Below are 27,659 nucleotides of genomic sequence, written 5' to 3'. Positions count from 1 at the left end.
TCTAATACTACTTTATGTGGAAGATACTGGCCTTAGGTGCATTCACCTTTTAAATGCTGCAATATGGTGGAAATAAGAGGTACACTTGTAGGTAAACTCGCTTACCCTCATTCTCACATTGGCAATCCACAAAATAAAGTGGCTTGTTTTACAATGAGATCTGATTGAGTTGAGAAATAGAGGGAGCATTTGGACTGCAGCTATTAAGGGGTTAATATGGAGGCTAATATGTGATTTCATCAATGAATACCGAAAAATGCAGAAGACTGTTTGATTTGGCTCCTGCTTCAGGGAAGAGTAAAACATGAGTTTTTACTTAGCCACAGTTGAAAAAGTTAATTTATGATGTGGTCTGGACGTAACCAACTCCGTGTCTGTCAGATCCATTACTAAGCTATCGAGTTCTTGCTGAATAGAGCAGCAAATGCCAGCAATAAATGAGGCTTGTTTCTGTCTACCAAATATTTTTTCTATTTTTACACAACAAATGTTGTGAGTATGCTTTTGTTTCCAAACATTTGTGCATTGTTGTACCTGAGGTTAGAGAAAGCAGTTTCTTTTCTGTAATGTGTGTTAATCAGGTCAGAAATATATCACTATATCATCTAATAATTAGTATTACCAATAACGTACTGTTCTAGTTTCCACAGTAAACTTGCTGGACCGAAAATAGTATGCCTCATTTATATCTAGTAGCGTTAGGAGTAAATCCAGCTAAAGGCTGCAAGTTTGCACTTGGACAACCATATTAGTATGTAAGGGGTAAATCATACTTGTCAACTTTTGAGATCACCCCTCTGGGACATCTCCAAAGTTAGCCGTGTGTTGGCGTCGTAGCCACGCTAATTGCGTCATTAGGCCCCTGCTATACAATACCAATTTTGGCCTATTATAGCAGGGGGCAGGATTTGAAGCGGACAGGATTCGGGAGGTTGCTCTGCTCACAAAAATTTGTCTCCCTAGGCACCTATGGGGTAAATATGCTATTGGACTCTTCACTCTACCAATTCTAAATCTAACCACTCACCCCCTCCCCTCCACTACAATTTGGTTTTAATAAAATGTGCACAACTGTACCTTCTACCTGTATTTACAGCTAACTCTGAATTAGACCAGGAGTGAGCAGGTGATTCAGATAGTTACTTTGTTATTGTTACAGTAAAGTTAGCTTTAGTATTGTATGTAACTGTTTGCCTAGTACAGTATTCTTTTCCTGAGCAGTTAAGTTTGTTTAAAAAATAAAATACACATATGTAACTTTTTTTTATATAAAAGCAAAGGCATAGTACAAATATTGTTTATTGCTGGTTGTTAGTGTTTGTAAACAGTTTGCTGCCATCACTTCTATTCATTATACAGTAAGTGGCTCAGTAAAAATAACTAAGAACAACTTGATTAGCAATTTTACAGAAACAAATATGTCCTATTTGTAATTATTAGTGGTTTAGAGAGTTCTGACTTGCTACATATTTGCCGATTTATTTTTCTACAAAAAATGTTGGCTGATATGAGTAAATATCTACTCGTACATTTGAATGTACTGATACATTTCACTACTATTACTAATAACAAAAACTAATCTACAAATCCATGTGTAACAGTGTCACGGAGCCGAGTCTGAATGGCTGGATCATGAGCCGCAAAAAGTGTTGACCCAAGGAAAAATATTTGCGCCTGCCAAGTGCATTTCAAGGTGCAATCTCACGTCACAGATTTTGGAATTACCCTCATAAAATCAAGCTGGGTCTCCATTTGGGGGTTGGCGTGTGCTCTACAAAATACACTAGTTTGTAACACTTAATATGTCCAACTTACCACTGCCTTAGGACCACCCCCGTCTATTGGTCGGCTTAGCCTCATTTCTGTCTTAAATTGATAATAAAATTAAGGGTACATTTTATTCTATGTGACCTCAAATGTGGGGAAGAATTCAAGACATATTACAGGTAGACAAAGTCTGTGCCATCCTACACCCCTGTCTGTGCGCCATCTCCACCCGTTACCTCATTTAAATCATTCTGTCTTGTGTGGTGCAAACTTGTACGCACTTGTGCTGAGAATATCCTCAATCCACCCAAATCCTCACATCGGTAGAAACAAACCTTCACACCGCTGCAGAAGGAACTTTGTTGGACCACATATCCATGTGTTTCCCAGAGCAGCGGGTGCGTTCGTGCAGCAGTACAATAGGAGAACTTTTATACTTTCATAATCGGACCTTTGAGCCTCAATACTTTTATTACCGCTTACACTGAGACAACTAATATAACATAAAAACGTTTAAAAAAGGTTTTTCAGACATATTTTATTAATATTGTAAGTATGTTAATTCTATGTTTAGATAACTTAATAATCTGTTCATATTTTGTGTCCATGTGTGTAACTGGCTTTCATATCTGTTACTGTTAACAAGCACATTAAATGAAACAAAGGACTATATTCTTCTGTATGCTGTCTCTGTACCATTTTCTTTTGATGAAATGAGACAAGAATGCACTATATACTTTAATTAAAATGTCTGTAACTTAAAAGAAATGTCACAAACATTATAGGAATGTGTGTTCTAGCCATAGGTTTATGTTATCCCTTTTGAGCAATCTAAATAGATTGCATCTCCAAACTCTTTGTGTGCTCTAGGTCATATCTTCCACCCCTTGCAGACTTGGCCTCTCCCCCGATGATGTCACCCCCACCCCCATTGATATCGCATATATTACTTCCTAGTAGGCCAAGCCCTCATGCTTTTTTATTGTGAGCACTAGAAGGAGATGTGGGGCTCACAGACTATAAGAAGACTATTTGTATACAATTACCACTATATTAACATTAGACCAATGGAAAGGGACAATAAATATTGGACAGTGCTCTAAAATGCAATCTAATTAAACGTCACTTTAAGTACAATTGTATAAATACATTATAGTTTCTCATAAACTGATCAGATCTTTAGTAATACAAGTATCTAGAACAAGAGTAAATCTTGGCATCTATAGTATATCTAACAATATATTTTAATGAATACATCTCTGAATCTTGTACAGAGTTAGCAAGTCATAGCCGGCCTGCAGCACTGCACTAAAATCATATGAAGAGGGAGAATTCTAAGTCAGTGACAATGTCCTCCCTCCTCTACTGCTGCTGCATGCCAAATCAGAGGATGATAGCCGTAAATGTTTAATAGAAGCCTATTGCCAAAAACTACGTGGCATTTATGATCAGTATTGGTATGGCCTCACTCCCCGCCAGTCTTGCCACTTTACTCTTTGTTTTAGAATTAATATAGTTGATAGAATTATTCTACAGACCATCTGAGCAGTAGTTCTTAATATACTGCACTAAAAGCGGGTTACAGGGTTAATATTAGAGGGCTGTCAGCTTTTCTTCAGCTGTCTTCTGTTAAGCAGTTATGGGACACTGCCTACTGGCCTAATGTCAGTGGCCCTTCCCAATCCTCCTAGGCAAGTGGAGGAAACGGATTTGCATCAATACATAGCCGGCATTTGAAAGGGCACAAAAGCACATACACAGTGAATTCATTGCAACAGCATTGCCTATATCCATACTGGGCAACCCCCAAGGACTCATAAATTTGGACTTCCACAGACCACACCTTAGTCCGTTCTGTACTGTCACATCCTGAGATTCATACTTCAGATTTTCCAGAGGTTTAAGACTTAACCACTTACGGTATGTTCAAAAACTGCAGAAATAAAATATATACTGTTCAGGCCGGCTGCCTGCAGACAGTTAATGATCATATTGCATTTCATTTATGTAATTGCATTCATTGATTAGAAGTACATTCTCCAATTGATATACATTGTATCTGACAACTGTCAAAGTTACACAAGTCTAATTATGTTACAGTGTTACCTTTCACTAGTTTTTCACAGGTAAAAGTATTGGGCACAAAAGTTTTCACATACATCTTTTTTTAAAAAAAAATTAAATTAATTTATCAACTTAGGGCCTGATTCATTAAGGATTTTAAATTAAGAAGTATCTTATTTCAGTCTCCTGGACATAACCATGTTACAATGCAAGGGGTGAAAACTAGTATTCTGTTTTGCACATAAGTTAAATACTGACTGTTTTTTCATGTAGCACACAAATATCAACTTTAAATTTCAGTGTACAAATAAGCTATGAAGTATTTGTGTGCTACATGAAAAAACAGTCAGTATTTAACTTATGTGCAAAACAGAAAACTAGTTTTCACCTACTTCTTAATTTAAGACCCTTAATGAATCAGGCCCTTAGTTTGCTATGTGTAAACTGTATTTCTGATTTATCTGTGCATTTAATTATTTTTCTTATTTTAGATAAGCATGTTAGGTTATACATTGGATACTAAATGTGATGTTTTTTTCATGCATTTCCATTAGATACTATGGATTCAATTCCCCCCGAAGTACCACCGCGCTACAACTTACCGTTATTACGGCAATAGTGTGCGTAATTACTGTTATTACGGTAGTTCTAACGTTGGCTTTTTGCTCGCTGCGAGCAGAAAGCCGGGTTAATATTAAATGCTTCATTTTTTTGGGGGGGGGGGGGGATATGGCAAGCAAACAGTATCGGATTAAAGTTTCTGTGTATAAGGCAAAAACCTTATAGCATATAATTATTGAAGCCTAAATCAGTAATATTTGACTTGGTTAGGGCATTAGATCATTACTATGGGCCTGATTCATTAACAAACACAAAACTAATCTAAGGTGTGGTTTTTAAAAACGCACATACATTGGGTATTGAACAAGGAGCAGATGTGAGGATACGTCTGTGGATGAATACGGGTCTATGTCCGCTCTGCTCTAACAGACAACACACTGCAGGATACGTCCAATACATATGTGGAATATCAAGTCACAAAAGAACGCAAAGGGGGAAAAAAAATCAGTTAATGTGTCTCATTAATGATAAGACATGAAAACATAAAAAAGTGTATTTTTTATTTATTTATTTTCCCTCATAAAATACAGTTATTAGGATTCTATAAATGTCTACTGTACATAAAATACATTTTTACAGTTGCATACACACGTTCTAGAAAACATACACAGCCGTCATCACTAGTAACCGGCACTTACACCAGACCTGTAGCTGTTGCAAGTGTTACTATTGAAAATCACGTACCTTTGAGATTCCCAAAGCTTGAATCAGATGCTGCTGCGTGTGCTCGAGCTTGTCACGCCCTTACTGTATATTGACTACGTGCATACGTTCAGTCCCCTCCCCGTTTTGACCCTGAAATCATACGCTCAAATAATAACTGGACGTTGCTGCGTTATCTAGTGTATGGTCCGGTGCTAGGCATGCGCAGTGTGATTTTATGCAAAATACGCAACACATTGCCATTTACGCTCCTTAATGAATTGGCCCCTATAAGTGCACAGGAAAGGGGCCACAGGTGTCCAAAGCAGCTTCTCTGCTGTATATAGGACAGAAATATGCCGTTTGCCAATGCTTGCTTTATTATAACTCGCTGATGATGCTTCTTTCCTAAGAATAGCCACAAGCACTTTCCCCACCAGTCGCTACAATTGTTAATCCGCTACGTTAGGTATCTAGTGTTCCCCACTCTGCTTAGATTATAAACTCATTTGGGCAGAGCCAACTTTACCTTCTGTTTCCTGTCATTGTATGTGATTTTCTTGTGTCATGATCACCACTATACAGAACTAGATAATAATGCTTTATAAATAAAACATAATAATAATATTTTGGATGATGATGAGTTGCCAGTGGAATTTGGCTTTAACTGTTCCTAGACCTATTTGAACCACAGCACACAGCAGAATGAATTGACCGTAACCAAATTTGCAGATACAGTGGGAAATGGAATAGTAAAACTCAAAGATTCTATCGATGGAACTTTGCAACTCTGCTAAACAGCCTGATCTGCTGTGAAATACAAGTCACACAAATCTTTAATATAGAATAAGTTTGCCTAGAGAACCTATAATATAATTTACAAGTAAAGTATTACATGTAGGAAAAGGGGCACCAAATAGTGCATAATAGATTTTACTAATAACAGAACTTGAAAAAAAGTAAAAAAATGTACATAAAAGTGCATAATCAGTGCTTATTATTGTATCTGCATTGGAGTTCAGTAGGCTCCTATGATATTGCTCACAGCTGACAAAGGAGGAAGATAGGCGGTGGATCCAAGACTCATTGTAGTTATTCTCTGGACATGTCAAGCTACGCCCCAATGCGGGTTTTGTCACTCGGAACCTCTTCAGGAGGGCGGTTTGACTTGTGCCAAGCTCACTATTGAACACACAGGTCTACAATATGAAAACACTGGCTTGGCGTCAGACATCATAACAGTGGTGCTCGGAGCTCACTACAATGATATGTCATTAGAATCCATTGTTCACTTATGAATGCATATGTAGTCTTTTTTTTCAAAACTTTTTATTATAAATTTCCATTGTGGCAAACAAGCATAGAAAATAACGCTGAATATATCCTAAAAACATATAAATAGTTGACAAATATAGAATTATAAATAAATGATGACAATGATGATGAATTAAGATTGTAATAATATTTTAAATGGTGCCTCTTAACCAGTCCAAAAATATAAATAATAACACATTGTTACTCCATACAATATTGCTTTAAAGCCACTTTCTTTTTAAATTTCAGAAAGTAATCATTTGTCTGAAAATATTCCATTATTTAAAATAGTAATTTTAAAGAAAACCTATACCAAATAGCACTTGCATATATAATGCTTTACATGTCAGTCTTTTTCAGTTAAATCCATATTCAAAATCCTTGACAAAATGCAGGTTATAGTGAGCTCTGAGTTATCTATTTTCATATTAAATATAACTATTTCAACAAAGCACTTTATAACTGTTAACTAGTATTGAGAATAAGATAAAGGCTCCCCCAATTAGCTGCTTTGTATGTTATCACAGGGCAGGAAAATGAGTACATGGCATAGTGAATAACATGTAGAGGTTATGTAAAGTACAATTTGATTTGTATGCAATTAATCTGCATCTGAGCCGAGCTAAGCTCATCTAACCACTGGCAGACAAAAATATTACACATGCATCTCTGAGCTCTCATCGAGACACAGCGTCTATATACGGTGAGCTACTGCACAGCCGTTTTAGCCTCTCAACACATGAGGTAACCACTTAGGGAAGTGGCACACTGGCACATTTTGTGCCCATGCATATCAGGCCTTGGAACGCTCATCGCTGTCAGTGTGAATGCCGTACAACCAACTTCAAAACTGGGAACTGGATGAGCAGGAGATAAAGATAATACAGTAAGGTGCTTGGATCTTAGTGAAACACAGCTTTAAAACCAAGATAGTAGTGAGAAAAATGAGACACATGGGATCTCACACACACGTGGCACGAGTCTCCCTATTAATTGTATTTAAATGTTGACATTTTTAGCTCCACCAACCCAAACATCAATTAATACAATTAGTGCAAATAAAGTGATGTGCCTTATCTAGTAATTTAATCACCTTCATTCAAAATAATAGCCTTTCTCTGGTAGCAGTATTATTATTATTATTATTATTATTATTATTATTATTATTCTAATGCTTTATGAGGCACCAATATATTGTGCAGTGCTATACATTGTGGAGATCGGGATACAAATACAATGAAATGAAACAGACAGTAAAGATGGCCCTGCCCAAGTGAGCTAACAATCTGAGGTGCTGACTCTACATATATTATGTCTATTGCACACAGTCTCTAGAACATTCATAATCTCATCCTCTATAAATCTTTAGTAAATACTTGGTAAGAAGACAGTATAAGGATTCTGAATACAGCAATAAAAAATAGTTGCTATGTTAAAGTGTATAGTTCCGGAACTTCTCACTTCTGAATCCAGAATCTAATACATATTACAATCCTTAGCGCTCAGGGCCATCTTTTCCATTGGGCACGATGGGCAGGTGCCCGGGGCCCCACAGGCAAGGAGGCCCCAGAGGCAGGGCTCTTAATTAGAATTAATAATCCTGCAAAAGAAAAAACCTGCAAAAAAAAACCTTCAAGGGTCACTGAGCAAGTACATCTATCTATCTATCTCTATATATCTATATCTGTATCTGTATACATCTATATCTATATATATATCTATCTATATATATATATATATATATATATATATATATATATATATATATATATATATATATATGTAGGGGCCCCGGTGCACTGCTTTGCCCAGGGGCCCATAATGTTGTTAAGATGGCCCTGTTAGCGCTATGACCTTAGAAGTCTAGAGGTACAGTACACACACCTATCCATATGTATAATAAACAGTGGCACCACCTTAGTACTACTTCTACTGCTTTTAATGACACTTCTGATTTTGCTGCAGATGTGGAATCATAATATGTGAAAACCACCAGTAGGCTAATGGAGTATAGAGGCAAAACATCATTATTCAGCTCTTTTCATAAATGTCACTTTATCTTTTGTCTCCGGGAAGCACCTACCACTGATCTGTTCACCCTCTTGCACAAAAGATGCCAGACGCGTGATTCAGACTGCGCATAGTTTTAAACTTTGCTAATCATTCTTTAATCACATTGATAAGTTCATATATTATGAGACCACTGAAATTGTTAGTTTAAAGAGATTTTTTTTTTTAAAAAAAAAAAATAGTAACTACTGTAAAGTAATGGTTCGTTTTTTGCTCTGATTAATAATAAAACTATCAATGATATTAGAGCTGTAAAGCAGTGGTGGAAGTGGCCTGGTATATGGTTGTATGTCATACCACCACTTTTCCTACTGCTCTCATTGTAAACCTATGAAATACCATTCACTTACATTTTCCATACTGCCACTTTGACCACTGCTGCAAGGATTACTATTTATTTTGAGGGCCGATCTTAGTCTAAGAATCATACTTCTATTGAAGTATTACATGAACCAGGTGAAAATCCATGTAGTATTGATGCTTTATATGTATAAACTCTTGTAAATAATATCAGTATAAACAAAGATTTACAGGGTCATCGAGGTACATTGAGAAACATTTTGTAGTCTAAGAAACAACACAGCCCCTACAGTAAAATATGTTATGTTGTAAATGGCTTTCTGTAAGCGGTATATATGGTCACATGATTTCTTGTATATTTATACCACCCTAAAGCCATCCGTTTACGATTTGACTGCATCAATGGTTGGCACAAACAATTCAACCAAACAATGAGAAGTATTGTCCTGTTGTATTATGTAATTAGATGGTTGCACACCACAAGACCACCAGTGCATTTATTTTGTGTTCTTACTAGTACAAATCATTACATTATATGATTATAGATACCTCATATCTGACTCTCTAAGAGGCATAGCTTCTTTAACCCAGAAATAAATGTCAGGGCTCTGGTGTACATGGCTGTGTTTATTGTACAGATGTAATGGAGTCCACATATGCTGTGAAAAACACTCTGGATTACAGGACCACCCTGGATGTTAAAGCGCTTCCTGCCATATCCACATATCCAAATGTCTTTAGAAATATTTTGTTTAAGTAATCCTACTGTATCTATAACTGCCACAGTGGGTGTCAGTGGCTGGCACAGAGCTGCTCTCGGTACGCACAACAGATAAAGTGGAAAATTATCCTTCAATCTATTCCTTAAGTCATTTAAGGCACTGCAGGGATTGACTCACTTTCCATTGCACTGTCGAATAGTTCTTACCCATAATAGCTTTTGAAAATGTGAGCTCAAGATCTGACCTCGACTAAAGAAAATGCATTTACCACTAGTTATAAAACTCATACCAAGAAAAGACTTTTCTATGGGTCAAAACGTTAAATGCAGTACGCAGAAACAACACTGAATAGAAAAAGAAAAAGAAATGTATTGTTCACTGTAGTAGTTAAAATACCACTAAGCCCCCAAATTGAAAATGCCAGCTATAAACAAACTATGGAGGTAAAACACATTCCTTTATTAGGAGTTGCTGTGGACGGTTAGTTTAACACTGAATCTTTACTTTTTATTTTTTATTTAAATTGTGGCAGATAATATTGATTACAATACTGGATATTGGCAATTACCCCATCCCCTGGGATTTTGCCTTAACTTATCGCCAATCTCTGTTCGCACAGACTAAACTGAAAGGCTCTTTTCTCAGTACAAGCTGTTTAAATGATCCTGCTACTCTGGACCAAGCTGTTCAAAAGCTCCTTTTTTCCCCAGGACAAGATTTTTGAGCAGGACTTAAGCTAGGTACACACTACACTGTTTCCGGCAATAATCGGCTCAAACAGCCGACATACGACCGCTCGTTCAAAAGTCGGGTCAGTGTGTGCAGTGACACGATTGTCGAAAGTATGTCCAAATGGACGATTATCACCTCATTTGGTTGGTCGTACCGTTTAATATTTTCGTTCCAATCTCGTTTCCACTGTGTAGTGTGTATAAACTTCCAACCGATCCACAACAGTGAGTACGAAATTACAGTCATTGCTCACGACAACATGGCTGTAAAAAGTCGTTAAATGGACGTCCGCTCTTCCCTTTATTGTCCTAAACAAGGCTGGTGTGTATGCAGTCCATGGACCGAGCGATCGGACCATCGATCGCATGTAAAATCGCTCGGCATAAAAAGTTGGTCGAAATTTCTGTAATGTGTATCGAGCTTTAGTGTCTGCAGGTCATTCTACTCTTTCTCTCTCTCTCTCTCTCTCTCTCTCTCTCCCTCTCTCCCTCTCTCACTCTCCCTCGCAGGGGCAGGCTGGTCTGGGGGGCATTTGCCAGTCCCACAGTGGACTACTTTGGGCTGGGCCACCTGCATTTTTTTCCTTTAAAATAGGCTGAAAAGTGAAGATGTTGCCTATAGCAGCCAATCAGATTCTAGTTATCATTTATTTAGTACATTCTACAAAATGACAGCTATAATCTGAATGGTTGCTATAGGCAACATCTCCACTTTTCAAACCCGTCGGAAATCCGCAAGCTTGATAAATTTACCCCTTTGTGTGCTATAACTGTTATGTTTGTGGACAAATGGAGTAGCCATGTATATCTATGCCTAATCATAAGCCACTTCGGGATGCGTACAAGGGTCCAGCAGACATCATTGATGTGTCTGGTTGCCGGGCAACTAGACTCGGCACCCAATCAGGACGAAGAGGGCCATGCCTGTGCAGACGGAAGAACACAGGGACAGCGCCTGGCAGTCACAGTTTTTCTGCCTGTCTTATTAACTGTTCAAAAAAGTACTTCTTTAAATTTCATATTAAAACCTCATCAAGTCGGTTTTATATAGAGATGGTCACTGACCCCCGTGTTTTGGTTTTGTATTCGGCTTTGGATCTGGATTACCGTCATGTTTTGGTTTTGGTTTTGGTTTTGCAAAACCGCCATTGCGTGTTTTGGTTTTGGTTTTGGTTTTGTTTTGCTATTTTGTTGGCAAATCAATGTTTTTGGGCCTAAAACAACCAAATTTAGTGCTCCACCTGTTTCTTAGATAAGTAATGTAATTGTAAAGCTAATAAATTATCAAAAAAAACTGTTTAATTCCTGGTAGGCCTTCATTAATTCTACACACAAAACAGATTGTCTTCCTCTCCATCTATGCATATTGGCAATGCAGCCATCGTCTTTGGATGTATATTACACCCTACACTTATAGTTAAATATGTAAAGAAATGGAAAAAGGCAGTTTGGTTTCTGTCTCTATAGGCCCCCCTTCACTTGTCGAAAATACAAAAAAATTCAGCCGTTATAGACTGTACAATATTAATTGAAATGGAGAAAGCCAGTTTGGTTTTTGTCTCTATAGGCCCCCCTCCACTTGTCGAAAATACAAAAAAATTCAGCCGTTATAGACTGTACAATATTAATTGAAATGTAGAAAGCCAGTTTGGTTTCTGTCTCTATAGGCCCCCTCCACTTGTCGAAAATACCAAAAAATTCAGCCGTTATAGACTGTACAATATTAAGAGAAGTGGACAAAGCCAATTTGGGGTCACTCTGTCTATGACACCCTACCCTTAAGGAGAAATTGCCCAAACAGCAGCCTTTCAAGATGGTACGTGATATGGAAATGCCACAAGTCCCTTTCCTCTTTGGGGGTAGATTGCACCCTACACTTACATAGAAAGTTTTAAAAAGATGTTATCGTCATCATCTTCAGCTTCATCCTCACCCTCATCAGTGTGTACGTCATCATCACAGACTATCAATTCTCGCCGCTTGAATCCGCCATTAGAGAACAGTCAGTGCTTGGATGTCTTTGAGGGTGAAGGCCTTCCTTGTGGAAGATGTAGTTCATTTTTATAAACATCATTTTCTCCACATTTTTTGGAAGTAACCTTCGACGGCGATCACTGACTAAGTTCCCAGCTGTACTGAATACTCGTTCAGAGTACACACTGGAGGGTGGGCAGCTTAGGTATTGCAAAGCAAGTTTGTACATGGGTTTCCAAATGGCCTGCTTTTCCTTCCACTAAGGAAAGGGACTGTCTGACATTTCCATATCAATTACCTCTTGAAAATAATCCTCCACCATCCTTTGCATGTGTATACTCGTATTGGATGGAGTTATGGGCAAGTGACACATTTTTTTGAAAAATCCTTCAAACCAGCCCAAATGTTAAATTGTTCTGGTCTGCCCCCTGCGTCTTCCCTGCTTCTTTTTGGGAAATTTAATTTTTTACGAGCAGCAGCAGCTTGAGAAAGTAAAGGAGGACACGTCGTCAAGCCGAGGCCCAGTTCAGCGGCCAACTTGCTGAGCAATAGCTCCTTGCAAAAGTTCACATCTCGCTCATTTACAAGTAAAGACTCAATGTAGGTCTTAAACCTTGGATCAAGCACAGTGGCCAAAACGTACTGATCCGAGTTCAAGATCTTAATAACTCGAGGATCATTGTGAAGCGAATGAAGTACTTGATCGACAAGGCCAACATACTTTGCTGAATTGCTTGCTTTCAGCTCCTCCTTCAGTTTCTCAAGCTGCTTTTCCAATAGTCTAATTAAAGGAATGACTTGGCTCAAACTAGCAGAGTCTGCACTCACCTCACACGTCACAACTTCAAATGGTTTCAGCACCTTGCACAGCACTGAAATGATTCCCCACTGTGCAAGAGTGAAATACATCCCCCCTCCTTTCCCAATGTCATGGCTTGTGCAATATGCTTGGATGACTTTGCGCTGTTCCTCCATCCTCTGAAGCATGTACAGGGTGGAATTCCACCTAGTTACCACCTCTTGCTTAACTTGGTGGCAGGGCAAGTTAAACTGCTCTTGGAGCTGCTGTAATCTCCTACATGCTGTGGCTGAATGCCTGAAATGGCCTGAAATTTTACGGGCCACCGAAAGCATCTCCTGCACCTCATGGTTATTTCGTAGGAAGCTCTGCACCACCAAGTTGATGGTGTGGGCAAAACAGGGAATGTGTTGGAAATCACCCAGCTGTAATGCACTATATTGTTGGCGTTATCAGAAATGACATACCCTGGGGAGATTCCAAGTGGTATAAGCCATGTATCAATCACATCTCTCAGTTTGCGTAACAAATTGTCAGCTGTATGCCTGTTAGTGAAGCCGGTGATACAAAGAGTGGCCTGCCTGTGACAAATGTTACATAGTGGTGTAAATGCTGCTGCTGTTCCTGCTGGTGAAGGTGAATGACCAACCCAGTGGGCTGTCACAGTCATATAGTCTTTGGTTTGGCCACTTCCACTTGTCCACATATCTGTGGTTAAGTGGACAGTGGGCAGAATGGCATTTTTCAGGGCAATCTCTACATTTTTACACACTTTTTGGTACAGTTGTGCAATTGCTTTACGGGAGAAATGGTGTCGCGATGGAATTCTGTAACACGGACCCAAAACCTCAATTAACTGTGAAAAGCCAGCTGCGTTTATTGTGGAGATTGGACGCAGATCTAACACCAACATTGCAGCCATGGCGTCTGTGATTCGCTTGGCGACTGGGTGACTGCTGTCATATTTGCTTCCCCTAGCAAATGATTGTTTCACAGTTAATTGCTGAAATGTAGGACTGCTCATTTTCTTGACCTGCCTCTGGGCTGACGATTCACCCCCAGCAGCAGCGGCAGCAGTGGGATTAACGCTATCTTCAGAGGAATCAATAATAGTGCAGGAATCATCCAAGTGGGATGCCGGGCTAACTCCGAGCGCTACTGAGGATATTGATGAGGATGGTGTGGTGGGTGTATTTTGTAGCCGTCGTGATGTCGGTGACCGGAGGGTCCTAGATGATGATGTAGTGCTTGTAATTTTTTGGGAAGAACTTTCAGCTTTTCCCAACACTTTGCCATGAACTCTCGTTAAATGGCGTAACATAGACTAGACGAGGTTCCAAGATGGTTAAGGTCCCTCCCTCGACTGACTGTGGCTTGACATACACTACAAATGGCTATACAATTGTTGTCTTGATTTGGGTAGAAATAATTCCACACATAAGAAGTGGATTTTTTTGTTTTATGTCCAGGCATGACAATGGCCTTTTTCTTGTCACGTGCCAGAACTGCTGCCACTGGTGCAGGACTTACACAAACAACCTCATCCTCATCAACATCCTCATTAGCGCCCTCGTCGCCTACACAAATCTCCCCCTCATCCTCTTCTAATTCTAAAGTGGCATCCTCAATTTGTGCATCACCGGCTACACTCGGGCTATTAAGGCACACTGCAGAACTGCTGAAAGGTCCCTTCTTTATGGGTACACTAACAGAATGCTCACGATTAGACATCCCACTGTTGGATGGACTCTCCACAGGGATTGGTGTCATTTGTGAATCAGAGCAAACATTATCCTCTAATGCCTTACTGTTATCTTGCAGCTCGGCTTTGACGCGTAACAGTAGTTGTGCACCAATTGTAGGCTCGGTAACTTTTTTGGATCTGCCACTAATAGAGAAAGGTGAAGGCCTCATTCTCTCTTTGCCACTGCTTGTGTAGAATGGCACGTTGGCAATTTTTTTTTTAATCGGCACTTAACTTTTCCTCAGTTACACTTCTTTTTTCGCTTCAACACAGTAAATTTTTTTTGGGTGTGTTTTCTGGACTGATTTCGAAACACTGTGTAGTTTGACATCGCCTTGCCCAGGTGACGTACTGGGAACACTACCATCAGGACTGGTGACAGAACCTGGTTGCTCATTCTGCTCATATGTGGACTGCTTTGAATCTATTCTGAGCCCAAAGGACTCGTAGGGCTAAAAATTATTTGGTAGATACTGCTGACAAATATGACTTTTGACAGCCAGAAATCTTTATGCACAATTATGGGGGACACCCCAAAAGCACTTGGGAGTGCTAAAAATTATTTGGTAGATACTGATGACAAATATGACTTTTGACAGCCAGAAATATTTATGCATAATTATGGGGGACACCCCGAAAGCACTTGGGAGTGCTAAAAATTATTTGGTAGATACTGCTGACAAATATGACTTTTGACAGCCAGAAATACTTAGGCAGAATAATGGGGGACACCCCAAAAGCACTGGGGAGTGCTAAAAATTATTTTGTTAATCTGCTGACAGATAGTAATTTTGACAGCCAGAAATATTTAGGCAAAATAATGGGGGACACCCAAAAAGCACTTTGAGTGCCAAATATTGAAAAAAAAAAAACTCCTATCCTCCTCTCTTCTCTAGCGATTTTTGTTACAGCAATTGGAATAAGAATATTGTATTCTCTGTAGCTGCTCTAATCAGCCTGTGACTACACCCTGCTCTCTCCCTCTGTCAAATGGCGATGGATTGCTGTGGAGGCGTGTATTTATAATCTTGAAGTATCGCGAGAACCGAGATTCGACGACGTCACAATGACGTTCGGCCTCGATTTGGATTCCGAGCGGGCGGGAGAGTACCGAGCGGCTCGGTACTCGGATAGGCAAAGTTCGGGTGGGTTCGGTTCTCGGGGAACCGAGCCCGCCCATCTCTAGTTTTATATGATTAAGATGACATCAAACAGAATTGTTCCCTTTCAAATATACTACTTACACCAGTATTACAAAATAAAGCTTATTAATTATACTTCCACTTCAGTTTCCCTTAATAGCAAAGGTGCAGGTTAGTACAAGCGCAAATATGGTTTGCATTTGTTGTTCCATTTAGTTTATTAAACCCATTACAGACATTTTACATTGTGGTTCTAAATGGTATCACATCTGTAAATGCACAGCTGAGCGCTGGATTGTGTGCCAAGCTCCACAGGTGATGTCTCACAGCCTTCGCCACAGTGGGGGAATCCCTGTAGATCAGACTTCAAAACCTCTAATTAGTCTGGTCGATCATAAGTAGCACTGACATCAAAGAGACAGACTAAGTGCCTCAAGCAGGATTAAGGCCACTATTTCTCTTTATATAGTGTAGAATACATAGAGCATACAGCCTGCTCAGAGTCTGAAAGCCATGTATACTGAGACCAGCTAATCTCCTTCCTAAAAGATCCCAGTTTCATGACTTGGTATTTTGTTTGACATTGGGGTTAAGCTCTCAAAATTAAATGAAGCAATATCCTTATCCATATTTAATGAATTCTCAATTTTTCAAAATCTTTTACTATACCTGCTGTAATATTTACCACTAAAATAACAGAAATTTTTCACTGTAAAAAGATAACTCATTAAACATCACCAATAAATTATTTATACATTAAAATGCATTTCTCCAATCAGGGGTGGAACACTGCATCATCTGGCCACATAACAAAATTTTGAGGAGGGCTTGGTGGTGCAGCTCCAACCTCTGCTCTCAGAACGTTCACCGATCCGACCCATTCACAAAGACATTCTGACTGAGGCTTCACAGTGCTTATGGTGGACCCGCACATTCTCAGCAGTGGCTCCCACTTTGTCCTCTGAGAGCAGATCGGGGTCCTCCTTGGGTGGATGACCTGGCATTGCCCCTATGGGCTCCGTAGTGGTCGCATCTCCTGCAATTCTGTTACTGCCCCACTGTCTCTGGTACAAACGCCTGCAAGAGGAGAGAATCGGGGGAAACCATTCATAGTCATAAAGGTAGCTGCAGCTTGAAAAAAAAGAGAAAGGTTGGCATTTGAGGAAAATTAATCTTCAGGCATTTAGTTATGTCAAAATACTCCACTTTGTCCAAAATCGGTAACTACTAACCTTTACAATTAATAGAAATACATACAAAATAATACACAGCTCGATTTCTGCCAATAACGGAATGTTATTTTCAGGAACACTTTGCAGTTGGGCCCTGTTCAGTTATACACACAATAGATTTCCTCTCCCAAGTATGGAAGATCCTCTTGGTTTTCTAAACAGTTGGACAGCCGCTTTATATGCGGCCAGGGAGTTTGTTAGTAAGCTCATTCAGAATTGTGTTTCTATCTTATAATTACATTCTCCAGTAACACATGCCAAAACCACATTAATTAGGGGAGTACTTCGAAGGCGCATACAGTATGAGCTTGTACCAGATGTTCATTTTTGTCTGTCCCAACTGTTTTTAATTCTTGGTGAGTGTTTGATGGAGGGGGCGGGTTGGAGATCGTTTAAACATTTGCCAGAGTGCCATTAACATCCCGTGACTAGAGGTGGAAAATGTCCTGCTTTGTTTTCTAAAAACTATGCTGTTTTTTCCTGCTTATAATACAACTTAAGACAAAGGATACGTTACGCCGGCTGATGCTTTATGGACACGTTTCTTTTACCAATTTGCTGTCGGTGAAATCGAAAAACTACTTTGCTTTAATCTAATACACAGATTTAATTGCAGGACCAGAGTTTTTCCATGCGTGTATTTTATTGCACAAAACCGTCAGTCTAGTTTTAAGACTTGTTTTCCAATACCTGTGAAAATTTTCCAGATGTGTTTTTTAAATGTTGGTTATTATTTATGTAATTTAGTTTTTAACTAAATTTCAAAAATGAGAGAATTCCTCCTAGTAGAACCACATAGGTCCCATCCCTGTCCCCAGACTATTCACTCTTCCTTCCAATCCTTGTATTCTCAAGGCGTAAGAGGGTTTTTGAAGGTCAGTAGGACGCAACACCTGTCTACTCAGCTGCTTCAGATATTTTTACACAGTACCGCTCACATATACTTTACAACTGCTCTGATTGTAGGAAACTATCTATTTTGTCTCTGAGCGTTGGGAGGGGTGTCCCTCTCACCCCAGTGATCTGGTGTAGCGGCAGATGAATGTGGCAATACTTGGGTATTTTTATAGGAAAGTGGTTAGGGGCAACCTAGCACTTCAGAAGCGCTAGGCACTCCCCCTAGAGATGTGACATAGCCCCAGCTTGATGTAGCCATGCCACCAGCATGGTACAATTGCGCCCTTTTTTAGAGGCAGTCCATAGGCTGTTCCAAATAAAATGTAAATGATAAGTGGTATGCTCACATTCAAGTTTTGGTGTGAATTTCTTTCTATATTTATTTGGTTTCATTTATTTTTTATTTCAATGTATAACCGTGATTTACTGCTATCTATGTAGGTAAATAGTTAGTGATGTTGCAGAGCAGTATCTGTAGATCATCATCATCATCATTTATATAGCGCCACTAATTCTGCAGCGCTGTACAGAGAACTCACTCACATCAGTCCCTGCCCCATTGGGGCTTACAGTCTAAGTTCCCTAACACACACACACACACACACACACACAGACACAGACACAGACACACACACAGACTAGGGTCAATTTGTTATCAGCCAATTAACCTACCAGTATGTTTTTGGAGTGTGGGAGGAAACCGGAGCACCCGGAGGAAACCCATGCAAACACAGGGAGAACATACTAACTCCTCACAGATAAGGCCATGGTCAGGAATTGAACTCATGACCCCAGTGCTGTAGGGCAGATGTGCTAACCACTAGGCCACCGTGTTAGCACTACACAGAAAACTGAATGCCATGCTGCGAATTTCAGATGTAGCAAGTTGTATACATATAAGGAGCGTTGCGTTACATGAAGTGTGTCGGGTTAATCTGCGGGAAAAACTTGTATTAAGTAAGCAGCGCATATGATAGAAAAACGTGCACGATTTATGAGCCTCTCCTATGTCAGCTTCTATCTGTTGTAGAATAAATGCAAGGTGGTGAAATTCGATGGACTTTTATAAGAACTGGCCGAGCATGATCATTTTGAACTTTTGCGCAGTATTTCTTTGCAACAGTTTATATAAATGTACGATTTGTGTGCCCCTATTTTTTTTCTCTCTTTCATGTATTTTTTAATTGCATTTACATGGGTTAAATTCAATAACTGATTAAAAAAAACAACCTTTGGCAGAGATTATGGCCATTGGAGAAAGTAGGATAGGCAGACATCATGTTGGATATCCGTTCATTTGTGTTGTTTGTATTTCATATTGGAGAGTATTATGTGTGTAGTTTTATCTTTTTATATAATTGTACTATGTGCATGACTTATCCCGTCACAGTACAGCACTGCATAACCTAACCTGTCCCGTGCACAGAATCTCATTGCGTCTCAGCCTTCACATTGCACAGTAGTAAAACAAGGCCCCCCTCCAGTGCAGTGTTCCCCTTCCGACAGCTTGATTAATAAGCTTAAAACACAAATTGAAATGAAAATAGAAATGAGCTCCAGGTGCCTGGTCACCTTATGCCGTGCACAGAGAACGAGCCTGGCCAGCCATACAATGCCATTCATTCCCACACCTGAGGGACTGAACTGTGCGACCGTAATTGCTGTAACTCTTATTAATGTTCTGACATAATTCCTATTAATTCCAGAGGGCTAGTAAATGCATTAGGACTTGTCAACATATTATTTGACACGGTTTATGATCTGTAGAATTATACTCCTCAGGATTGGGCAGAGCTGGGAATAAGCCTCGGATAGTCAGGCCTGCTCCTTACCTTAGAGAAAGGTCTTTTCAGGCTGGTCAAATGCTCTTTTTTTTCAAGGTGGTGAAGTTTGAGCTTTTAATCAATAGCGAGTAGTGTCTTTTGTGTTAGCAGCTGTTGCAAAGTTATTTAATTGGTTTCAACTCCAGAGCTACAGTCTTGTACTGAAATAGTTAATGCGGACATTACGCACATTTTAAGGAAAGCCGCCATTAATGTACATTTTTTATATGCTGGTTCAAATGAAGAATAGCTAAAATTTACACTTTTAGTTTGTACAAAAATATATTATATATATTATTTTTTTGTTTTGTTTTTTATATATATATATATATATATATATATATATATATATATGCCTGGTTAATTATACCTGCTGGTGGGATGGACTTACGGCATGAGCTGGGGGACGTGTCATATTGGAGATTGTACAAACATAACGACTGACCCTTCAAGACCCATTATTCAGTTTTGTAGTAGTAATTTATTTACGTTAAATGATGGGTTTTACTGTTGGTTATTTTTAACAAAATGATAAGTTGCTACTTGGATAAAATTACAATTTCAAACTATGATCAGTAATTAAGTAGCGGCTGACACACATTAGATGTTCAAAGGTACAAATATAAGAAAAATAACACAAAAACGATAATGATAAAACTCAATGAAAAGTTTACGCTCCATCTGAACCTATACCTAAAGCCATGGAGCCAGATAGTGATAACACATCATTATTTTATTGTTAATTAGACCATTGTCATGTTGCTGGAGTTAAAATTAAAGTAGACCTTTCAGCATGAATTCCTATTTTCTAATTAAACAGCATCTAAGAAAGGGCCTTGTTCGATGCACTATGACCCATACTGATGAATGACACATTGTTCCTACACCTCTCCTAAGACGATCTCTCATTCTGCAGGTAGTGAATATGACGAGGAAGAGGTAGACTATGAAGACTCGGACAGTGATGAGTCTTGGACCACCGAGAGTGCCATTAGCTCTGAAGCAATCCTGAGCTCCATGTGTATGAATGGAGGGGATGAGAAGCCATTTGCATGTCCCGTTCCTGGATGTAAAAAGAGATACAAGGTAATGTAAATGTTGTTTTATCATATAAGTGGTAGTAAAGTCAACAGAAGAGATAATTAGAACTAAGAACTTCCCCTGGAGGTTGTTGCAAATTACTTCTCTATATTTGGTTTAGTACGGATTGCCCATTGGATGCTGAGTACATTATGGGCCTCATTTATAGTTAGAAGCAAACAAACAGGGTGGAGCAAATTTACTCCAGGACAAGCCATGTTACAATACAAGGGGTGCACATGCATTTATTTTATTTTGCATATAGGGAAAATACTTGCAGCTTTTGCATGCAGCAGTAAAATACTGCACACCTTTATTTTTACACTGCAATTTAGAGTTGAGCTAGATCAATATCCCCTCTTACCTCTAAATCTGAGCGTTCTCATATCGATCGCCTCTAGCATGAAGTTACATTAATAAGTAAAAAAACAGCATTTTAGTGTCTTAATTTCAAACAAATTAAAAGGGAACTGCAATAAAATCATCTGTTCTAGTTAATTAACTGATAAGTCTTGATATCCATATAAAACCTCCTATACTGGCAGCTGGATGTGCAGAACAGCAGAAAAAGAGAGACTAGGGGCTAGATTTACTAAGCTGCAGGTTTGAAAAAGTGGGGATGTTGCCTATAGCAACCAATCACATTCTAGCTTTCATTTATTTATTACCTTCTACAAAATGATAGCTAGAATCTGATTGGTTGCTATAGGCAACATCCCCACTTTTTCAAACCCGCAGCTTAGTAAATCTAGCCCTAGATGTTGAAACATTGCAATCCAAGCAGAACGTTAACCCCTTTTTATAATGGTTTGAGAAGAGGTCCATCAAGAATGGAGTTCTTCCCCTTTGCTAGCTACCTGCTGGGGTTGAGGGCCAGTGAAGATCACTAGAAAGGACATGAGAGACAACTTCTTATCAGACCTGCAGGAGAGGTGAAGCCACAGGGTAACATGCACACTTTCTGTTAGAATATTACCCATGGGGCATACAAGATAGCTGCTTCAGCCTCTTGTCATGTTGTGTTTATAAGGTAAGGGAGGGACTCCCATTCATTTCTACATGGAGCAAGTTAGCTTACAGCTGAAAATACACTTTTGCGGCAGATCTTTAAAGACTGTAGTTGATTAATCTAAAGGCATTTGCTTGTAAAACCCTTTATTCATTTCTCTGCTGAAGGGAGAACACATTCCACGAATTTCAACAAATATGTAGCATTCATCATGGAAAGTAAGAGTTTAAGATTAGACAGCGATAATTATTTACTGTCCACTCATATCTTACAATATAATATTCATTATTATGTATTATGTATCTGTTATTATGTGTAATAATGAATTGTGGACAAGGTGCAAACGTAGTGACTTCATCATCCAGGACTAATATATAGTGACTCCCACTTGTGCATGTTACAGTCTTGTTCCAGGACATGTACAACTTATGCCCATGGTAATCTTTTACTTGATAATATAATTGGTAGGGTTTTCAGCTGCTGTCCTAATTGCTTTTGTCCCTGTTTTATACTTAGAGGTACATTGAACGTTTAGTATTGAAAAAGAGAGACTGTAAATAAAAGAGTATTAAAGACGCAATTAAACATGGCATCCCGGTCCCTGCGCCTGCAGAGGTGCGCCTAGGGCTGTCACGGCTGTGTGTATGAACTGCTTTCTTCTTTAGCCTCTTGACTCTCTCAGTAACACTTGTGTCTCACATGATGTTTATTCCTGTCCATTTAAACCTCTAACAGTGTGAACACATTTATGGCACAGCCAGATACAATAAATTAGTGTTAGCCTGGTACAGCACGGCACACCCAGACACTCTACTGTATGCAGCTTTTGGTTTTAATTAGGGCGCAATTAGTAGGCTCTCGGCTTCTGGTGGAAGGATACCTGTTCCAAGCAGAGAGATTTATTTTATTTGTTTTTTATGTCTGGTTAACAAATTCAAAGAAAATCACTTATGGCCATTGCACAAACATAGCCTTCTCTTCACAAGAATACACTTTGTTTATGAGTAAAGTGATGGTAGTGGGAGGATAAACTGTAAAATCGACAATGTCTAAAGTCAGGAAGCAAACAAGCCATAGTGATTGTAAGAAGGGTCCGTATTCCCAGGGGGCACCCTGTACTGCAGCAAGTGTTTCTTTAGAAGAGAGAAGGTAGAGGGTTGTAATTTGCTACATCCTGTCTGTTCTCCGTTTGACTGCCATCCCTCCATTTATTGCCCAAATAAGCATACTGTTCCTGCCTGCTTTTCCTATCACACCACCTTCCTCTGAAACGCTCAAGGACTGTCTCAAGGATATCTTACACAACATTAAATCACAAGGGAATGAAATTAATGATCCTCGAGAAAGCTGACAAATAAAATGTAATGATACAGATACTTGAATAAATATAAGGTGTTTTTTTTTTCCTTCTTCCCCAAGGATTTTTTATGAAATATCTTGTCAGATACAGGATAAAATATTCCTTTTTATCATAAGATGCCACATATATTATAAGCCTCTACCCCTCAAGCTGTACTCCACCTGAGGAAAGGCCTCCAAGCGGCCTGTTCCTGAACTGTCTGACTAAATAAGCTGTGTCCACTTCACATACCGACATATGAAATCAGCAAGATGATCCATGTGTGGGTGCAGACAGGACAGGCATACATACATATATAAAGGGAATGGCTCTGGTCCACTAAGCAGGTCCTATAAAAGGCTTCAGTGCTCCATAGGTGACAACAGGATGAAAGGCAACAGCTTCTAGGGAGATCAGATCCACTTCAGAACAGACCAAAATCCCAGTAATAAATAGCATGAAAGACGGTCAGCGTTCCTCGTTGGGCTGACGTGAGCTGCTGGTCTTATTACAGGGTCCAGTACTTGGTGCACGGGCTCCAAATAAGGAGCCTGATTCATTAAGGATCTTAAATGAAGAGGTATCTTATTTCAGTCTCCTGGACAAAACCATGTTACAATGCAAGGGGTGCAAACTAGTTTTCTGTTTTGCACATAAGTTAAATACTGACTGTTTTTTCATGTAGCGCGCAAATACTTGATAGCTTATTTGTACACTGAAAAAACAGTCAGTATTTAACTAATGTGCAAAACAGAAAACTAGTTTGCACCCCTTGCAATGTAACATGGTTTTGTCCAGGAGACTGAAATAAGATACCTCTTCATTTAAGATCCTTAATGAATCAGGCCCTAGGAGAATATCTGTGAGACAGGGAATCAAAGGGCAGAAATCTTAATACTGTGAAATCACATTTTTAAAGTTTAAAAAAAAGTTTAAAGTATCATGGTGTAAAGATTGATGCATGGCATGACTTTCAAAGGGATGCATGTTTCCCCTTTTGGCTTTCAAAGGGACTGCCATTGTTTAAATTTAAGTTATTATTAACTTAAGAACCTTGCTGTTTTCCAAGAAGGCGGCTTCAGTCTCCTGGGAAGTGCGCCATCCAGTGCTTAATTTAACCTGCTTTTCTAGGCACATCCTGCCGAACCATTAGTTTTGTTATTGTGGCTAATGTAGCTGTTCAGTGTTGTTGCTATACTGTCAACCTGCCTTATTGTGACCTCAAATTGTGGATCACTGGTCCCTGTGACTCTTTTTTGATTTGTTCCTGACTCCCACCGCAGCCTATTAATGCTTTTCTCAGTTTGTCGCCATTCCTCACCCTGGACCTGGAGGTTCCCTGACTATTGTTAACCCTGCCCTTGGATCACCCTAGGTTTTTTTGAAAATCTTTTGTGTAAGTTCAGGTTTTACAGTAATACTTCAGTTTTCATAGTTGTTGCTATTTTGCCCTTTCAATGTGTGTACCTGCCTCACAATATTTCCACTTGACACTACTTTATGTATTTACATTCAACACACCCTGCATACTTCAAATTTTGTATTTTGATGGTTATTTTCCATTGTGTTTATATATAGCATGTTGAAACCTAGGCTCCTGCAACTATTCCTAAACGGATTACACATTGTTACGGTTGTAGTATTCAGCCAACATAAACTACTCTTAGATGTCACTAGGTAATAGGTAAGGATTTGCATGAGTCAGTTGCAATGTCTAATAGCAATGTTCAAGAGCCCAGTATAAGGTAAAGCAAAAGAGTTGTGTGCAAGGTAAGACACAAGAAAGAAACACCCTCTCACATTGTCACCTGTCTGAATTATGCCAGAAGAACACCTGGATGACCCAGGAGAATGCTTTCTAAAAATATGAGATGGAAGTGGACCTTTTTAACCTAAATAAGAAGTTCTTTGCTTGGAGAAATAGACAAAACAGTTTCTAAAATCAAGAACCTCATTCCACCTGCATGGAGCTGGCAATATCATGTTTTGGGAATGTGTTGTGGCCTCAAGACCTGGATTAGTCACAGTCATTGAGATTACAATGAATTCTGGATTGTATTAGAAATTATACAGCAGAATTTCAGGGTATGGATCTGTGAGCTGAAGCTTAATAGAGTATGGGTCATCCATTTGTAATGTTTGGCATGGCCTGAAGAGAACAAGAACAAATCATATCAATGAATGGAGAATTAACAGTTATTTCCGCTAAAGGAGGTTTCTAAATCCTAAATTCCAGATACTACTACCTACAAAATCAGCAGAGCTCATTTATAAAGTACCTGTGTGCCTTCAAGGTCTGTCCATCTGACATGAAGGTGTGTACCTACCTTTCACTGATGCAGCGTAGACGTGCCACCGTTTTTCACCTGCTTGGCTTAGCCTTGGTTTGAAACCCTTTATTACTGTTACGAGCCGCGGTGACCCGCGGCTCGCCCCCTTCAGCTGCGTCCCGACTGTCATGGTAACAGCCGGGACGTCACTTCCTGCTTCTGCCATCCCAACCGTCACCATGACAACGGTTGTAACGCTTTTTAAACAGTGCTGCGTCTCGGCAACACTGAACAGCCGGGCACGTGCTCCTTCTGTTGTGTTCTTTGCCTGTACTTTGGACCTTGCCTGTTTGCCTGTTGCCCTGACCTGTTGCTTGAATACTGGACTCCGCTGTTTCGCTTCTGGCCCTGACCTCTGCTTGGTTACCGATTTGCCTGTCTGCTATGAACCCCTGGCCTCGGCCTGCCACTGACCTCCCGCTCCCGTCTGGGCTAGCCCCTCCAGTTCCTTCTGCGCTACAGCCATCATAGATGAGCTTCTACTACACTGAGCTTAAAACCTGGGGGCATCCAAGTACCTGTGAGCACATAAAGCTCTACGGGAAAGGCGGTTCCTAAAGGTGAAGACCTCAACTCTATCCGTTCTAAAATTTCATCTTGGTAGTTGTGAGCCATAACAATGACATTGATTAGAGTGCATCTGGAAATGTGCTTCCGTGTGTACAATAGGTGCATTTAAACATATGGGATGAATCTAGAAAACCGTTTCTGAAGCGTGGTGCAAAATAGAAATGGCTGTGTGCCCCTACGCACAGTGAGGAGTGCCCCTAAAATTGCTCCCTCTTTTTTTCTTTACCTTCTATTAATTATCTTGTTTCTGCATAATGAGGCACATTGGTGGACCTACTCTGTACTGGGATTGCCTTCACTAAGCCAATTGTTTCTACCTGCGCAAATGCCGCCATCTTGCTGTATAAACCTACAAGCTATGGTGGAAATCTAGGTGCACTTGCTCAAATCCAGACTCACTCAGGTCCAGAACTGCGTCTGCAGTGCAGAGTAGGTGATTTGCACTTTAAAAGTGGCCTTCGGGATAAGCTGCAGAGATGCTTTTACTAAAGCCATATAAAAGAACAGTATTGGTGTGTGGTCTGTTTAATCTTATTTTCTGTATTTATTACTGGAAGTTAAGGTGGCCACATCCATTACAATCCAAATACAATTGTTGAACAGCCAAACCTGCATGCAATTAGGCAGTCGTCCACTGGGGCACTGATAGAGGACTGATAGCAGTCACTGTCCAACTGCATTTACACTTCAGTCATTCTCAGCCATCTTTGATGGTAGATAGAGCCCTATACATGCTGATATTACAGACCAAGTTGGCATAACACAATGTAATATTTGTGCAATGTGATAAAATCCCTGCATCCATGTTACTTTATAGCTTATCAATTTTTACAATGGTGTGTTATCATTCACTACCACTTCCCCTAGTGAACCTAGTTTAAAAAAAAAAAAAAAAAAAAGTAATCTGAATTCATCATTTGTCATCTTCTGTGTTGTTAACAAGGGCAGTAAAACCCATTTACAAGGTTGGCACTGGTTTCTGCTTCATACCTTCAGACCTTGGCAAGCTACATCAATACACACAACAAAATGTTGACATTAACAGAGTGGAAAAAGAAGTAGCAAGTCCCCAGTAATTATACTAACTGAATTTATTTCTATGTTACTCATTCAGATCCGGCTTCAACTTTACTTTGCTTACCCCCTGCCTGCTGCTTGTATGCTATATGGGTTTTATTAGGGCTGAACTAAATCTTGTCTTCAGTCATAATTTATTTTCACCCCGTCCCTGCAGGTGTGGTTCTATTGGTCATGTAGCCACACAAAGCCTCACTCTTACACAATTTTCCAGGCTTTCTCAATGTATTTTACTGCACAATCATCTGTTTTGGGAGCTATCTGTGATTGTTAGATTTTTGTATTAAATTGAATTAATACCAAAATGATAAATTAGTGTTTGTACAATGCAGAGTTTTCGTGACTTCGTTGTTGAGCAGATGCTACATTTTTTTTACAATAAAAATAGTAAAAAGCACATTCCACGGCTGTC

The 27,659-nt window shown here is 39.4% G+C and overlaps 1 protein-coding gene across 1 annotated transcript in view; it reads left to right on the top strand.

The window, feature by feature from the left end:
• Window positions 1–27,659, top strand: part of JAZF1 (JAZF zinc finger 1) — a 213,177-nt gene that overhangs the window by 176,618 nt on the left and 8,900 nt on the right. The window contains exon 4 of the mRNA XM_075212279.1: window positions 20,759–20,928. Within this exon, the coding sequence (XP_075068380.1) occupies window positions 20,759–20,928 (170 nt within the window). The remainder of the gene's footprint in view (window positions 1–20,758; window positions 20,929–27,659) is intronic.

Source organism: Mixophyes fleayi, chromosome 5, assembly GCF_038048845.1.
Source record: "Mixophyes fleayi isolate aMixFle1 chromosome 5, aMixFle1.hap1, whole genome shotgun sequence".
NCBI lineage: Eukaryota > Metazoa > Chordata > Amphibia > Anura > Limnodynastidae > Mixophyes > Mixophyes fleayi.
This window is presented reverse-complemented; position numbering and strand designations above follow the sequence as displayed.